Source organism: Salvelinus sp. IW2-2015, unplaced genomic scaffold (assembly GCF_002910315.2).
Source record: "Salvelinus sp. IW2-2015 unplaced genomic scaffold, ASM291031v2 Un_scaffold2186, whole genome shotgun sequence".
NCBI lineage: Eukaryota > Metazoa > Chordata > Actinopteri > Salmoniformes > Salmonidae > Salvelinus > Salvelinus sp. IW2-2015.
In genome coordinates, this window is record NW_019943516.1 from 122,677 (window position 1) to 140,283 (window position 17,607).

The window sequence follows — 17,607 nt, forward strand, 5'->3', positions numbered from 1 at the left end:
ATAAAAGCTTTACAGTAGTGCATTACAGGGTGGTAAATGAGGGATTCCATTATGTGGGCTCACCTCTGCTTTCCAACTGAGTATCATTTACTGCTTATGGTATTGTAATATTCATGCGGTTTAAATGTCAACTGATCACTGATCTGCAACTGAAGTGAGAATGGACCGTTAGGATTACACTGACATGGATGGGGATGGTCGGTGGTGGAGGGAGTTGATYTTCCGACTTCAGTGGAGGCTGGTGCCACTTTAAATCGGAGGACAGGCTCATTGTAATGGCGACATTCATGCCAATGAGGCCGTCCCTCCACTGTCCGACCGGGGTCCCGGTCTACTCCACCATCTGCAGGTAGTTGTCCCGTGAGCTGTGGCTGGGGCCCAGGTTGTGTCCATTCCCAGGGAGGCAGGGCAGGCGAGGGTCAGCGCTCTGCACCAGGGTCACTTTACAGGTTAAAACGTCCACCCGAGCCTCGCACCAAGCTGGGAAGTCTACCGGGCGATGCACCCTGTGCGGAGAGAGGGGTGTAGGTTTTCAAAGTCCATATGTACGTATGCGCTCTGAAAGAGCATGATGCTCCCTGTACGGAGAGAGGGGGAACGTAATTGACAGCCCAGCATGCGCACTGTCATATGTGTTCTGAAAGGACATAATGACAATATCCTGATGGAACAATGCTATGTTGAAGTTGTCCCAATTCTACACATCAGACCCAACCCTGGTTTCCTTACATTACTTGACTCTGGGCACAATGTACATGGCTGTGTTGAATGGCAAGCTCATCCCAACCATGGAAATGACATTCCTATTACCACCACTGCTAATGCTAACACAACTACCCAGAAAGGCACATTGATTACAGGTGTGTGTACTCACGTCTCACAGCAGCCGACGCCCATGGGGTGCAGACAGGTGCACTGCAGACAGCCGTCCTCCATCCAGGACTCCCCCATGGAGTAGTGTCTCCCCTCGTACACACACAGGGCTGGGACAGACCACCAGGGGTGTTAACCCAAGTCCCACACATATTATACAAATCAACCTATATTCATCCACATGAACTTTGTACTCAACTTCAAGTGGATTCATCCATCCAAGATATTTAGAATTTAAAAAAGTATACTCTGGCCTAAATGTACAATGGATGAGTTTCGACAGGTCCCCAAAACGTTTCTGCTTTACCAAATACTCTCTGAACAGAATCGGAATCTTCAACCTAAAGAAATTTGTTGAATGAAAAACACCCTTCAGTTTGATATTCTCACCTTTAGAGTTGAAGTGACAGTGCATGGGAGAAGCTAGGCAGCAGGTGGTCCAGAGCAGAGTCCCGGCCAGGAAGGTCAGTGTCCAGTTTCTCCCAACAATGGAGTCCATCATCACCATGTTCTTCATGTTCTCGTGTTATAGTTCTAGATCTAGTTCTCAGAGTTTTCTGATTCCTCTCATCCACCTCAATTTATACCCCAACATCTTTACGACCGCAGCGTACAGGGTGGAGGTGGGGTTAGTTAGCTCCATCACGAGGACCGACCAGGGTCGACGCAGGGGTGTGGGGCATGTGGGGTGTCACAGGGTTGGGTTTGGGGGGGCAAGGGGAAAAGTCTGTGTCTTGGCACCGCCTTGGCAATCTGGAGATCAGCACCTCTTCGCTCCAGTGGGCATGACCTCTAAAAATGATAGAAACATTGACACATCCTAAGATGACTAAGACAGGGAGGGAAAAGAGAAGGTGAGAGAAGGAGAAGAGGAGAGGGAGAATGGGAGAGAGGTGAGGAGGAAAGAGAGTGAGAGGTGAGAGGGAGGAGAGCGAGGAAAAGGAGAGTGAGGAGGAGGAGGGGTGAGAGAGGGAGAAGAGAGTATGAGAGGTGAGAGGGGGGGTGGAGAGAGAGAGTGAGAGGGAGAGGAGATGAGAGGGAGAAGGGGAGAGAGGTGAAAGGGGGGATAAGGAGAGGGATAGAGGGAGGAGAGAGGGAGAGGGAGAAGGGGAGAGAGGTGAAAGGAAGGAGAGGGAGGAGAGAAAGAGAGGTAAGAGGGAGCAGAGAAAGCTGTGGGGTAGAAGAGAGAGAGAGAAAGGAGAAATGAATGGCTAACATGATTTAAATGCTGGTCGATCTATTGATTGAAATTTTAACTATTTCTGTACTCATTCACATATAGTTTCCGTATTGGGGATGAAGTAGATATCTTCAATCTTCATTACGGTCTCACTTAGGATTCCACCTGAGAAACAAAGTGACAGTGGCTGTGTCTCCTTAGATTTTTTCCTACCAGATGTGTTACTATGTGGTTACTAAGACATTCTGACATGCAAACACAGATGCATATTGTATATGAAGTCAGCGGCCTATTGCCTCCACTGACCCCTGTCTGTCTTGTTGGGATGAGCTCATAGTGATGTCATGGCGTGCCTGCCGTGTCTCCAGTCTGTGACCTCATGCAGGACCTGTCCAGCAGCAGCAGTCAGTTGCCCCCCAGAGGAGACAGAGACAGAGAGGGAGAGTTACCTGCTGGATTTTTGGGAAGAGGAAGCTCATAAAGGACAAGATTAGTTTTATGACTTTTATAGTGGCCGCTGCTATGGCTGCTGCAGGCCGGTGGCAGGCGTGTGTGTTTTGTGTGTGTGTGGACCATAGAGATGAAAAAAGGTCTCAACTTTGTATCTGTGCAATTATAGTGTATTTGATAGCATGGGTGGCACCATTGAAGCTATCTACAAAAATATATATATATATTATTTTAAAAAAGTGTAAAGCTAATAGTGGTATTTTACCGCCACCTGYAGTGCTGGAGATATAGCTCAAAGCCATTTACAAACTAGGCAAAACAATTTCAAGAAAAGACAATGATCCCAACCCGTAGGAATCTCCACACAGTTTACTACTTTAAAATGGTGGAAGCCYTCAATGGCAATGTCCATGCAAAACCGTTTATTACCAAGTAGAGATYGCTATACATCTCTATGGTGTGAACCAACAACCTGTTGTGAGAGGTAGGGACACAGCGTCCCCAGCCTTCAATGACCCACTAACAGAATAGACGTCTCAGATTGACATAATGTCTACAACGAACGAGAGATTGAAACATCATTCAAATGTACTTGCTCAGAGGGCCTCAAAAGAATTGTTGCCTACTGTATCAAAATGTATCTTAGCAAGTATCGCTTTCAGAGTTTGGTGTTTCGTGATATTCTGAATTTCAGAGAGGTAGAATTATGAACATTTCTCACATACGCATTTGTAGGCTTTTCTACATCCAAAATCCCATTTAGGAAGAAATGTGCAATGAAATGTCAAATGGAAAAGGAGAGAGACAGTCTCACTGCTCGTCCATGAAGGTAACAATGGGTGTGACACTAATTCATTTATTTTTAAGAGGGCTATCCTACACAACACCTTGTCAATCAAAGAGTGTGAATCCGTCATAATATTGTATAGGATCCATAGGTTCTAGGAGGGGAGAATATTTGTGCCAATGACATGGACGTTGATTAAGGTAGCCCCCCGCACCTCTCTGATCCAGAGGGGTTGGGTTAAATGTGGAAGACACATTTTGGTTGAATGCATTTAGTTGTGCAACTGACTAGGTAAACCCTTTCCCCTTCCTTACTTTTGAGCAGGACCCATATTGCTCTGGTACAAAAGTAGTGCACTATATAGGGAATGCGGTGCATTAGTGGTGACAAGGCCCCAGAGTCAGGACATGTTCCTCCTCAGACTGTGACAAGTTGAGCTGTGGATCTGTAGAGACCAGGGGAACTCTGAGTCACACACACATACACACGCACACGCACACGCACACGCACACGCACACACACCAATACATGACCAAGGCACGTCAAGGCCCTGTGGTCAGTGGCACCCCTGGCTGGCGAGGGAGAACCTATCAACACCCTCCAGACTTCTGTGGGGGTATGAGGGAACACGGGCGTAAAACACAAATTGTGAGGCCCCCGGGGTGCATTGTGAAAAACTTGTTCCTCATCGCAGGTTTTTCCTATGATCTCTGTCTGTCTGCAGACTTGATAGAGAAAGTGGAAGGAGATGAGCTAATGTTTTGTTCTGGCTCAGGGAGCGTTACCGCGCTACCTCGGATAGGACGACTCTACCCGACCAATCACATGTCCCGAACAAACCCTCCTTTTTTAGGATTGACACTGTGCGGACACAGAAGGAGCGGTTGAGTTGGGTATGAACTCTCTCTCTGACTCAAACACTTACACTTACGCACGCACGCACGCACGCACGCACGCACGCACGCACGCACGCACGCACGCACACACCATCACTAGCACATCACACACACACACACACCACACACACACCCACACACACACCACACAACACACAACACACACAACACACACACAGAGAGAGAGCACCGGGAGGCATGGGCCTTGCCTTCTTAAACACTCTTTAATTATAGTGGAGCGTGTCGCTGCAGAGCAGGACACAGCTACTCTACTCGGTGTCTCAAAAGGCACCATATTCCCTATGAAGTGCAGTACTTTTGACCAGACCTCTATGGAACCTGGTCAAAAGTAGTGCACCATCAAGGGAATAGGGTTCCATTTGGACGCAGTCCTGCTGTTGTGGAGACTGACTCATCAGCTTGGGTTATGTAACCAGGGGTGTGTTCATTAGGCTGTGCTGGGCAAGATACTCTGAAAATATAGTTTACCAAGCTACAATTACTTCACACTGGAAGAAGTTAAGCTACACTGAAGCTACCTTAATGCCGAAACATTACGATATTTGAATTTAGTTTCAACTACCACCAAGCTAACAACCAAATGTAATTAAATAATTAGTTAAACTACATTTGTTATTTTTTTATATTTAATAGGCAAGTCAGTTAAGAACAAATTCTTATTTACAATGACGGCCTACCCCAGCCCAACCCTAACCCGGATCAAATCAAATCAAATGTATTTATATAGCCCTTCGTACATCAGCTGATATCTCAAGTGCTGTACAGAAACCCAGCTTAAAACCACAAACAGCAAGCAATGCATGTGTAGAAGCACGGTGGCTAGGAAAACTCCCTAGAAAGGCCAAAACCTAGGAAGGAACCTAGAGAGGAACCAGCTATGAGAGGGTGGCCAGTCCTCTTCTGGCTGTGCCGGGTGGAGATTATAACAGAACATGCCAAGATGTTCAAATGTTCATAAATGACCAGCATGGTCAAATAATAATTAATCACAGTAGTTGTCGAGGTGCAGCAGTCAGCACCTCAGAGTAAATGTCAGTTGGGCTTTTCATTGCGATCAATTAAGAGTATCTCTACCGCTCCTGCGGTCTCTAGAGAGTTGACACAGCAAGGTCTGGGACAGGTAGCCCGTCCGGTGAACAGGTCAGGGTCCATAGCCAAAGGCAGAACAGTTGAAACTGGAGCAGCAGCACGGCCAGGTGGACTGGGGACAGCAAGGAGTCTCATGCCAGGTAGTCCTGACGCATATCCTAGGGCTCAGGTCCTCCGAGAGAGAGAAAGAAAGAGAGAAAGAGAGAATTAGAGAGAGCATAGTTAAATTCACACAGGAGACACCGGATAAAGACAGGAGAAGTACTCCAGATATAACAAACTGACCCTAGCCCCCTGACACATAAACTACTGCAGCAATAAATACTGGAGGCTGAGCACAGGAGGGGTCAGGAGACACTGTGGCCCCATCGATGATACCCCGGACAGGGCCAAACAGGAAGGATATAACCCACCCACTTTGCCAAAGACAGCCCCAACACCACTAGAGGGATATCTTCCACCACCAACTTACCATCCTGAGACAAGCCGAGTATAGGCCCACAAAGATCTTTCCGCCACGGCAACAAACCAAGAGGGGCGCCAAACCCACGACAGGAAGATCACGTCAGTGACTCAACCCACTCAAGTGACGCACTCCTCCTAGGGACAGGCATGAAAGAGCACCAGTAAGCCAGTGGACTCAGCCCTGTAATAGGGTTAGAGGCAGAGAATCCCAGTGGAGAGAGGGGGAACCGGCCAGGCAGAGACAGCAAGGGCGGTTCGTTGCTCCAGAGCCTTTCGTTCACCTTCACACTCCTGGCCAGACTACACTCATCATATGAGCCTACTGAAGAGATAAGTCTTCAGTAAAGACTTAAAGGTTGAGACCGAGTCTAGCGTCTCTCACATGGGTAGGCAGACCATTCCATAAAAATGAGAGATCTATAGGAGAAAGCCCTGCCTCCACTAAGCTGCAACCCTTAGAATTCATGGGACAATTACGAGGCCTGGCGTCTTGTGACCGTAGCGTACGTGTAGGTATGTACGGCAGGAACCAACTCGGAAGAGAGGTAGGAGCAAGCCCATGTAACGCTTTGTAGGTTAACAGTAAAAACCTTGAAATCAGCCCTTGCCTTAAAGGGAGCCAGGATTCTAGCAGCCCGTATTTAGCACTAATGAAGTTTATTTAGTGCTTTATCCGGGTAGCCCGAAAGTAGAGCATGCAATAGTCTAACCTAGAAGAACAAAAGCATGGATTAATTTTTCTGCATCATTTTTGAACAGAAAATTTCTGATTTTTGCAATTTTACGTAGATGGAAAAAAAGCTGTCCTTGAAACAGTCTTGATATGTTCGTCAAAAGAGAGATCAGGGTCCAGAGTAACGCCGAGGTTCTTCACAGTTTTAACATTAAGTAGCCCTATTTTGAGATGTGAGGTATCACGATCTCTTTCAATAATGGCAGGAATGGAGGTGGTCTTTATCCTAGTGAGATTGCTAAGGCGAACACCGCCATGTTTAGTTTTGCCCAACCTAGGTCGAGGCACAGACACAGTCTCAATGGGGATAGCTRAGCTGACTACACTGACTRTGCTAKTGGCAGACTCCACTAAGCTGGCAGGCTGGCTAACAGCCTGCTGCCTGGCCTGCACCCTATTTCATTGTGGAGCTAGAGGAGTTAGAGCCCTGTCTATGTTGGTAGATAAGATGAGAGCTCCCCTCCAGCTAGGATGGAGTCCGTCACTCCTCAGCAGACCAGGCTTGGTCCTGTTTGTGGGTGAGTCCCAGAAAGAGGGCCAATTATCTACAAATTCTATCTTTTGGGAGGGGCAGAAAACAGTTTTCAACCAGCGATTGAGTTGTGAGACTCTGCTGTAGAGCTCATCACTCCCCCTAACTGGGAGGGGGCCAGAGACAATTACTCAATGCCGACACATCTTTCTAGCTGATTTACACGCTGAAGCTATGTTGCGCTTGGTGACCTCTGACTGTTTCATCCTAACATCGTTGGTGCCAACGTGGATAACAATATCTCTATACTCTCTACACTCGCCAGTTTTAGCTTTAGCCAATACCATCTTCAGATTAGCCTTAACGTCGGTAGCACTGCCCTCTGGTRAACAGTGTATGGTCGCTGGATGATGCTGGGTCAATTGTGCACCGCCCTATAGGACTCCCAATCACAGCCGGTTGTAATACAGCCTGGAATTGAACCAGGGTCTGTAGTTACACCTCTAGAACTGAGATGCAGTGCCTTAGACCGCTGCGCCACTTGGGAGCCCCACTCGGGAGCTCCACTACTCGCCATCACTGTCATTAGGAACCAAAGCAAACGGGACTAAACAAGGAGGGACCTACCTGAATGTGTTCAATAAAAACTCTCGTTTTCATTGCAAAATGTTTTCTGTTGTGAAACATTTTGCTACGGTGTACATAATGAATACACCTCTGGTAAGGCGGTTGGAGTTCCTGGACTTCAGTAAAGTAGAGAACATTACACTGAGGAAGCCTGGCCAGTACATTATAATCTGGTGTCTTGATGCCCATTGCCACCAAAACAACAACCATAGTCAAGACTACCCTACAAAGATGTGCTAGTTCATAACATATGAACTGTGGCCACCTTGAATTGAAAACTCAGTTGAAAGTAAAACATTTCATTTGCACATAGCTATATAAAAAAAGACACTTGTTKCAAATGTTTTTATTGAAATCAAATGCCATATATTTACTTATGTTGGCTATGCCTTTAAGATTATATCCAGTAAACCGGCCCCCAAATTCCCTTTCTTTAGGAAGTAAGTGAACCATCAGACCAGCTAAATCAACCGTAAAAGACAACGATTGACAACACACGCCATCATTGGCAGAGGAATAGAGATCGATTACTTTCCCCTGACGTCAGCTTTATATGCCTTTGCGGTGCTCACAAAAACACATAATCATGTCCGAAAAGTCATCTGTCGCTATAATGTCATTCCCGTGAATCGAGACGATTGAAGTTGACATTTCGATTGGACTGCTCGTTTATAAACTGACTGTATTTCAGTATTTTTTTTKGACACGTGGAGAGACTATTAGTTGAATGCTAACGTAACCCATGGTGTTTTTTCACATAGGCCTTGCAAGCGAGCCCACCGTCTGTGAGAAGGCTAAAGTGAGTAGCTACAATCCAATTCCCCGCTGTGATTTATGAGTAACGAAGTCGACGAAAGATGGACACAGACACATTTAACTATGTCTACAGTTGTGACTTGGATATTAATGTTCAACTGAAAATGTTAGTGTTTTATTACTTGGGTTACTGTCTGGCCACATTAAAGTAGCAAGTTAACGTATAGCGCAAAKAAAGTGTTTTACATAATGCTGTCAAGCAAACAATAGCAGTCAGTTTAGCTACTACTAGCTTTCTAACTGCGTACGATTGATTGATAACATGTTGACAGCGATGACATCGTGGACCTCGAGTCTCCAATGTTGACCAGCTAATGCCACTTTGCATGGATGAAAAATGATTGCACCGCTCGCCCAAAAGTCACATCATTTCTACCTAGTTGTTTGTCTTCTATTTACCTAAGCGAGCATGGCAACATCATGACTCAACCGATATCACGGCACCATAACTTGCCCGGTGAGGGTTCTTATTTGGGARCACAATTCGCTTGTTGACATCATGCACATTCCGACGGCTCATCGGTTTAGTGCTCCTCTCTTGACTTCTATTAACGAGCTGGGCTCCGCTGTGGTGGCCCGTAAATAACGTCTATAATTCTCAACAAACCATGTAGTGTAGCGCTTCCAGTTAGGCCGTTATGTACTGGAATAATATTGTGAGGCATTTTGTCACAATTTGTCAGGGGATTGTTAACCGTTGTCTCAACACAGCAGCATGCACACATATAATCACAAGTGGCAATGAAAGTAAATAAGCCAAATGTGAATATTCTTGCAAGTGATCATTCATAGATATATCGTAAATCGACACCCACAGTGTTAGATATAACATTTATCTACTACTTTTTTCTAGATTCTAGAACCTCAGCTAAGCAGAGGGAAATATTTGTGCTTCTGAAAGGAAAGAAGACCAGGGACAACTGTGGTGGTGGTGTCAAACTACTCCCCTCCCTCATCTGTCTCTAATCTCACATGATCCCCCTCCCCTTTTCCCTCTCCCTCCTGTCCCTTTCTCCCTCTTGTCCCTCTCCGCTCCCTCTTTCCCCTCCCCCCCTCCTGTCCCTTACTCCCTCTTGTCCCTCACTCCACATTTCTCTTGTCCCTCTCTCCGCCTCCCTCCTGTCCCCTTCGCTCCCTTTCTCCCCCCTCCCTCCCCTCCACAGAGGCAGCTTGGAGGGCAAGAGGGAGCAGAAGAGCTACAAGGCGCTGCTGCAGGATCCCATGCTCCGGTTCTCTGGCCTCTACCAGGAGAGCTGCTCAGACCTCTATGTTACCTGTCGGGTGTTTGCAGAGGGCAAACCTCTGGCGCTGCCCGTACGCACCTCCTACAAGGCCTTCAGCACCCGCTGGAAGTGAGTGACACCCTTATTAGGATATAGTGTCCCAAATTGACATAATCTCTTAAAAGACTGAAYGAGATAGTTGAATGATGCTCTGAGCCACTCTTTGAACTGGTCGGGCTTTGTATTTCACATTGTAGTCCAATCTCACTATAATAGATCCAAAATAATATAGTCCTTGTGAACTGTTCTGTAAACTTTCTCTCTCTTTCTCACTCTCGCTCTTCCCTTCTCCCCTTCTCCCCTCCCCAGCTGGAATGAGTGGTTGAGGCTGCCAGTGAAGTACCCAGACCTGCCCCAGAGTGCCCAGGTGGCCCTAACGGTGTGGGATGTGTACGGGCCGGGCCGAGCCACCCCGGTGGGGGGAACCACCGTCACCCTCTTCGGCAAATATGGGTGAGTCCCAAGTCCATCTCAACAAACAGGACAAATGCTTTATATTACTGTACTGTGTTGGCAAAATCAAAATGAACGATTTGTGTTGTCTGTGTATAATTTATCTATTCTATTTTACATTAGATCCTTTGCGTATGAATAGGAAGTTACAGAAAAGCCAGACTGAATACTGCTGACTGTACACTACCGGTCAAACGTTTAAGCACACCTACTCATTCAAGGGTTTTTCTTTATTTTTACTGAAAATGTGTCCTGTGGTTTGGAGTCCAAATTGGAGATTTTTGGATCCAACCGCCATGTCTTTGTGAGACGTGGTGTGGGAGAATGGATGATCTCTGCATGTGTATTTTCCCACCGTGAAGCATGGAGGAGGAGGTGTTATGATGTGGGGGTGCTTTGCTGGTGACACTGTCTGTGATTTATTTAGAATTCAAGGCGCACTTAACCAGAATGGCTACCACAGCATTCTGCAGCGATACGCCATCCCATCTGGTTTGGGCTTAGTGGGACTATCATTTGTTTTTCAACAGGACAATGACCCAACACACCTCCAGGCTGTGTAAGGGCTATTTGACCAAGAAGGAGAGTGATGGAGTGCTGCGTCAGATGACCTGGCCTCCACAATCCCCTGACCTCAACCCAATTGAGAGGGTTTGGGATGAGTTGGACCACAGAGTTAAGGAAAAGCAGCCAATAAGTGCTCAGCATATGTGGGACCTCCTTCAAGACTGTTGGAAAAGCATTCCAGGTGAAGCTGGTTGCGAGAATGCCAAGAGTGTGCAATGCTGTCAAGGAAAATGGTGGCTATTTGAAGAATCTCAAATATAAAATATGTTTTCATTTGTTCCACAMTTTTTTKGGTTACTACATGATTCCATATGTGTTATTTAATAGTTTTGATTAGAGGTCGATCGACTTTGATTTTTCAACGCCGATACCGATTATTGGAGGATCAAAAAAAGCCCATACCGATTAATCGGCCAATTTTTATATATATATTTGTAATAATGACAATTACAACAATACTGAATGAACACTTTTATTTTAACTTAATATAATACATAAATAAAATCTACTTAATATCAAATAAATGATACTTGTTCAATTTGGTTTAAATAATGCAAAAACACAGTGTTGGAGAAGTGGAATAGTGATAGTGGAATATGTGCCATGTAAAAAAGCTAACGTTTAAGTTCCTTTCTCAGAACATGAGAACATATGAAAGCTGGTGGTTTCTTTTAACATGAGTTCAATATTCCMAGKTAAGARGTTTTAGGTTGTAGTTATTATAGGAATTATAGGACTTTTTCTCTCTATACCATTTGTATTTCATATACCTTTGATTATTGGATGTTCTTATAGGCACTATAGTATTGCCAGCCTAATCTCGTGAGTTGATAGGCTTGAAGTCATTAACAGCGCTGTGCTTCAAGCATTGCGAAGTGCTGTTTGAATGAATGCTTACGAGCCTACCACCGCTCAGTCAGACTGCTCTATCAAATATCAAATCATAGACTTAATTAYAATAAACACACAGAAATACGAGCCTTAGGTCATTAATATGGTCAAATTCAGAAACTATCATTTMGAAAACAAAACGTTTAGTCTTTCAGTGAAATACGGAACCGTTCCGTATTTTATTGAACGGGTGGCAACCCTAAGTCTAAATATTGCTGTTACATTGCACAACCTTCAATGTTATGTCATAATTATGTAAAATTCTGGCAAATTAATTATGGTCTTTGTTAGGACGAAATGGTCTTCACACAGTTCGCAACAAGCCAGGCGGCCCAAACTGTTGCATATACCCTGACTCTGCGTGCACTGAACGCAAGAGAAGTGACACAATTTCACCTGGTTAATATTGCCTGCTAACATGAATTTATTTTAACTAAATATGCAGGTTTAAAAATATATACTTGTGTATTGATTTTAAGAAAGTAATTGATGTGTATGGTTAGGTACATTGGTGCAACAATTGTGCTTTTTTGCGAATKCGCTTTTGTTAAATCATCACCCGTTTGGCGAAGTAGGCYGTGATTCAATGATAAATTAACAGGCACCGCATCGATTATATGCAACGCAGGACAAGCTTGTTAAACTAGTAATATCATCAACCATGTGTAGTTAACTAGTGGTTATGTTAATATTGATTGTTTTTTATAAGATAGGTTAATGCTAGCTAGCAACTTACCTTGGCTCCTTGCTACGCTCGCGTAACAGGTGGTCAGCCTGCCACGCAGTCTCCTCGTGGAGTGCTATGTAATCRGCCATAATCGGCGTCCAAATATGGCGATTACCGATAGGTATGAAAACTTGAAATCGGCCCTCATTAATTGGTCGAACTCTAGTTTTGATGTCTTCACTGAGTAGGTGTTCTAAAACTTAGACCAGTAGTGTATATGCTAGTAGTATGTGGCTATTATTAAAACTGATACCATCTGACCGATACTATCTCACATCCCCTCTCAATCTCCCTTTCCTCTCTCCCAGAATGTTCCGGCAGGGGATGCATGACCTGAAGGTGTGGCCTGGGGTAGAGGGGGACGGAGGGGAGCCCACCAGCACCCCAGGTAGGACCAGCAGCAGTCTAGCAGAGGACCAGATGGGAAGACTGGCCAAGGTAGTCACGGGGTCAGGGGTCCCCTGGAGGTTTGTCTGTCTGTCTGTGCGTGTGCGTGTGCGTGTGATATACTCCTGTGACAGGACCTGTCTAAATCACTGTCTATTCCAGCCCTCTGACCTGGAGTTTCTCAGTGATGTGAGTACTAGGGATTGGAAGGAGAGGAGTGAGGTTCGGATTGCTGGATGTGTGTGTATTTGCCTGTGTGTGTTGCCTATGTGTGTGTAGGCCTGTGTGTTTCTCTAGGTCTTAGTTGGTACACATATTAGGCCCAATAGCTACTTCTTGATGACTTTTTGTTGTGTGTGTGTGTGTGTGTGGGTGTGTGAGAGGAAGATGGTACATCAACCCCCCTGCCATTTTTCATGAGAAACAACTAAGAAGCACCACCTTTGCATATAATATAATAATCCCAATCGTTACAAAATGTGTCTTTAGCCTTTGGTGTGCTTGTTTTCATTTTGTAGTTTTTACAGTGCCTTCAGAAAGTATTCATACCTCTTGACTTATTCCACATTTTGTTRTGTTACAGCCTGAATTCAGAATTGAATACATTTATATATTTTTTCTCACCCATCTACACACAATACCCAACAATGACAGTGAAAACATGTTTATATAGTTTTTCAAAATTAATTATCTAATTTACATAAGTATTCACAGCCACATGTTAGAATCACCTTTGGCAGCCATTACAGTTGTGAGTCTTTCTGGGTAAGTCTCTAAGAGCTTTGCACACCTGGATTGTACAATATTTGGTATTGTTATTAAAAAAGTATTCAAGCTCTATCCGATTGGTTCTTAATCATTGCTAGACAGCCATTTTCAAGCCGATTTAAGTCAAAACTGTAACTAGGCCACTCAGGAATATTTAATGTTATCTTGGTATGTAACTCCAGAGTATATTTGGCCTTGTGTTTTAGGTTATTGTCCTGCTGAAAGGGGAATTTGTCTCCCAGTGTCTGTTGGAAGCAGACTGAACCAGCTTTTCCTCCAGGATTTTGCCTGTGTTTAGCTCTATTCCGTTTCTATTTATCCTAAAAATCTCCCTTGGATTTTCCCTAAACATAACGCTTTGTATTCAGGACGTAAGGTACATTTCTTTGCCTTTTTTTCAGTTTTACTTTAGTTCGTTATTGCAAACAGGAATATTTTTATTCTGTACATGCTTCCTTCTTTTCACTCTGTCGTTTAGATTAGTATTGTGGAGTAACTACAATGTTGTTGATCCATCCTCCGTTTTCTCCTATAACAGCCATTAAACTCTGTCACCATTGGACTCATAGTGAAATTCCGTGAGCGGTTTCCTTCCTCTCCGGCAACTGAGGAAGGACATCTGTATTTTTGTAGGGATACACCATCCAAAGAGTAATTAATAACCCACCATGCTCATTCATTGTCTGCTTTTTTATTTTTGTTTGACCCATCTACGAATAGGTGCCCTACTTTGTGAGGCATAGGAAAATTTCCCTGGTCTTTGTGGTTGAATTTGTGTTTGAAATTCGCTGCTCGACTGAGGGACCTTACAGATTTGTGTGTGGGGTACAGAAATCATGTTAAATACTATTATTGAACACAGAGTGAGTCCATACAACTTATTGTGACTTGTTAAACACATTTTTACTCCTGAACTTATGTAGGCTTGCCATAACAAAGGGGTTGAAAACTTATTGACTGCATACTTTAAATGTTTTATTAATTTGTAAAAACATTTTTTTTTACATTATAGGGTATTGTGTGTAGACCGGTGACATTCTCAATTGAATCCATTTTAAATTTAGGCTGTAACACAACAACAAAAAGTCAAGGGGTGTTAATACTTTTGGAAGGAACTGTAGACCCACGAGTATGTAGACTGATTGTAAATAGTGAAAAGGAACTGTACCAAGTTCCCGGTGAGTTCTAACAGCCCTGGTGAATGGTGTTCTTGTGTGCCCCGGACACATACACTGGCTGCTGAGTTTCTGTTCCGTACTTCCGTTGCGCTGGATTGGCCCGCTGGCACCCAAACTGCGCTCTGATTGGCCGAGCTAGCTCTGCACATCTCTGCTACACCTCTGTTGCATCCTCTATTCCTAATCTCACTACATCTTTCCTCCACTGCTCCGTCTTTCTTTTCCTCCGTTCCTCTCCCTCTACCTCTCTTCATTCTCTCCTTCAGCTGACCAAGGCCCACCGGCAGGGTCACATGGTGAAGGTAGACTGGTTGGACTGCCTCACTTTCAGAGAAATAGAGATGATCAATGAGGTGAGTTAGAGGATCTGGTGTCAGTTCTTTCAATCACTATAAATCATATATTGCATCATACACTTAYAATCAGTTGGGTCAGACCCCATCCATCACAAATGCTTTTGCGTGTGAATATGTAAAGATATTAATGTCTCCTTTCTCTACACTGTTGTGTTATCTTCCTCTATCAAAAGTCAGTCGTATGTTTGTGTTCCCACAGAGKGAGAAACGCAGTTCCAACTTCATGTACCTAATGGTGGAGTTTCCTCGTGTCAAAACTGGTGAAAAGCCAGAGTACACTATTGTCTATTATGAGAAGGTAGGTACTGTATACACACACACACACACACGGTTGGTATTATGTTTTTGTGGCATTAAAATATTGTGGTAGTTCTGAAAGGGATTATTGATTGGTTGATGGCCATGGTGATGTGGTAGCTGATTGACTTGAACTCCTCCCCTTCCAGGATGGAGATGACGCCTCACCTGTGCTCACCAGCGCTGACATCGTCAAAGTCCCCGACCCTCAGATGTGCATGGTGAGAAACACACACACACAAAGGGAGACGTTCACTTATCGACATATTGATCATGTATTGAGTTGAATGCATTGTATTGATTTTTTCCCTGCTATAGGAGAACCTTGTGGAGAGCAAGCACCATAAGCTAGCCCGTAGCCTACGGTGTGTACCGTCAGACCACGACCTAAAGCCTAACGCTGCCACACGAGACCAGCTCAACGTCAGTACTGTTACTCGACAACAACCGCGTGTGTGTGTGTGTTCGCGATGTGAATGTGTCTGATGTTAGCAGTAGACTCAACCGTGTGTGTGTCTGTCTCTGTCTGTCTACAGGTCATAGTGAATTACCCCCCAACGAAGCAGCTGAGCTCTGAGGAACAGGACCTGGTGTGGAAGTTCCGTTACTACCTCACCACTCAGGAGAAGGTGTATATCCTGCTATGCTTCAACACCTTTTATTGTCCCATGGGCCATTTCTTTGAGTGTAAAGTGTGCGGACACATGGACAGTGTTTGTGTGTTTACAGCAGAATATATTTATATATTTTTCCCTACAGCATTTAGGGCCCTGAGTTTTCCTGACCAGGAAACCATCCTAGTTTAAGCATGGTCCCAGTAAAGGGCCCAGAGTTGTTCCTGGTCAAGTCACGTGGTCAGAAAAAACCCAGAGCCCTATTTTCACCACAACACTCAAGGACATTCCATCTCTGTTAACGCACTGGTCTAAGAAGCTAATTAGCGAAGCGCTCCTCCCCTCATCTCTCTCCTTTCCCCTGTCCCCCTCCAGGCGCTGACTAAGTTCCTGAAGTGTGTGAACTGGGTCCTGCCCGGGGAGGCTAAGCAGGCCCTTGAGCTGCTGGGGAAATGGAGGCCCATGGACGTAGAGGACTCCCTGGAGCTGCTCTCCTCCCAGTTCACCAACCCCACCGTACGACGCTACGCTGTGACCAGGCTGCAGCAGGCCGATGACGAGGTAGGTGGGAGTGGGGGGAGTGTGTGTGTGTTTGTAGAGTGACACAGCAGAGCCATACATATGCAGTATGTACACACACACTAACACCAACGTCTCTCCCCCTGTGCTCCAGGATCTGCTGATGTACCTTCTCCAGCTGGTCCAGGCTCTGAAATACGAGATCTCCATGACATCCAGGGAGGGCTGGAGCCAGGCAGCAAGAGGGACAGCCAAGGCCTGGGAGAGAGCTCCAACCTGGGGGACCTGGACAGGTGAGAGGGGGGTCTATAAGGGTGGACAACTGGCTTTGTAGAGTAGACCTTTAGGCACGAAAACAGGAAATATTTTAAAACATGAAACAGAAATGTGTGTGTTCTTTCAAAAACAGGTCAGGTAAATGTTCCAGTTCAGAATTTGTTGACCTTCTGCATTTAGATCATTTTTAATATATAGAATTGTTTATCATTACTGTGTTCTAACAGTGTAATATGACCTAGTTGTGTGTCTCCAGTCCCCAGATCTTGACTGCTCCAGCGGTGACCTCACCTGCCCAGAAAGGAAAAGGGGCGGCCAGCGAGAACCTCGAGGTAAGAGATGAAAATAATTGAAGTTGGGATGAAAAGTATTTTCTGTTATGTTTAGTAGGGTATATAACTAATAAGTACGGTATATAACAATATGTAGTACGGTATATAACGATAGTTAGTACGGTTTATATAACTAAACTATGGTTAGTAGGTATATAACTAATAGGTTTAGACGGTATATAACTAATAGTCTTAGTAGGTATATAACTAATATGTTAGTTAGGTATATAACTAATAATAGTAGGTATATAACTAATATGTTTAGTATGTATATAACTAATATCTTTAGTAGGGTATATAACTAATATGTTTAGTAGGTATATAACTAATATGTTAGTAGGTATATAACTAATAGGTTTAGTAGTATTAACTAAATATCTTTAGTAGGGTATATAACTAATATGTTTAGTACGTATATAACTAATATGATTAGATACGGTATATAACTAATATGTTTAGTACGATATAAACTAATATGTTAGTACGGTATATAACTAATATGTTTGTACGGTATAAACTAAATGATTAGACGTATATAAACTATAGTTTA

The 17,607-nt window shown here is 44.4% G+C and overlaps 1 protein-coding gene and 1 pseudogene across 1 annotated transcript; one reads left to right on the forward strand and one right to left on the reverse strand.

The window, feature by feature from the left end:
• Positions 1 to 17: 17 nt before the first annotated feature.
• On the reverse strand, positions 18 to 1,651 carry LOC112073199 (prostate-associated microseminoprotein). The gene is made up of 3 exons (XM_024140538.2): positions 1,264 to 1,651; positions 875 to 983; positions 18 to 506 (listed from the first exon to the last, which is right to left on the reverse strand). Exons 1-3 carry the CDS (start codon positions 1,388 to 1,390, stop codon positions 332 to 334), a joined length of 411 nt encoding a protein of 136 aa, XP_023996306.1. The 5' UTR covers positions 1,391 to 1,651; the 3' UTR covers positions 18 to 331.
• A 47-nt stretch (positions 1,652 to 1,698) lies between these two features.
• Positions 1,699 to 17,607, forward strand: part of LOC112073198 (phosphatidylinositol 3-kinase catalytic subunit type 3-like) — a 23,415-nt pseudogene continuing 7,506 nt past the window's right edge.

What these genes read in the sequence shown, in the direction of transcription:
- LOC112073199 (XM_024140538.2), bottom strand. Translation starts at nt 1,390, where the DNA reads ATGAAGAACATGGTGATGATGGACTCCATTGTTGGGAGAAACTGGACA. An exon ending in CTGTCACTTCAACTCTAAAG is followed by an intron (nt 984 to 1,263) that starts GTGAGAATATCA and finishes GGTCTGTCCCAG; the next exon opens with CCCTGTGTGTGTACGAGGGG. An exon ending in GGCGTCGGCTGCTGTGAGAC is followed by an intron (nt 507 to 874) that starts GTGAGTACACAC and finishes CTCTCCGCACAG; the next exon opens with GGTGCATCGCCCGGTAGACT.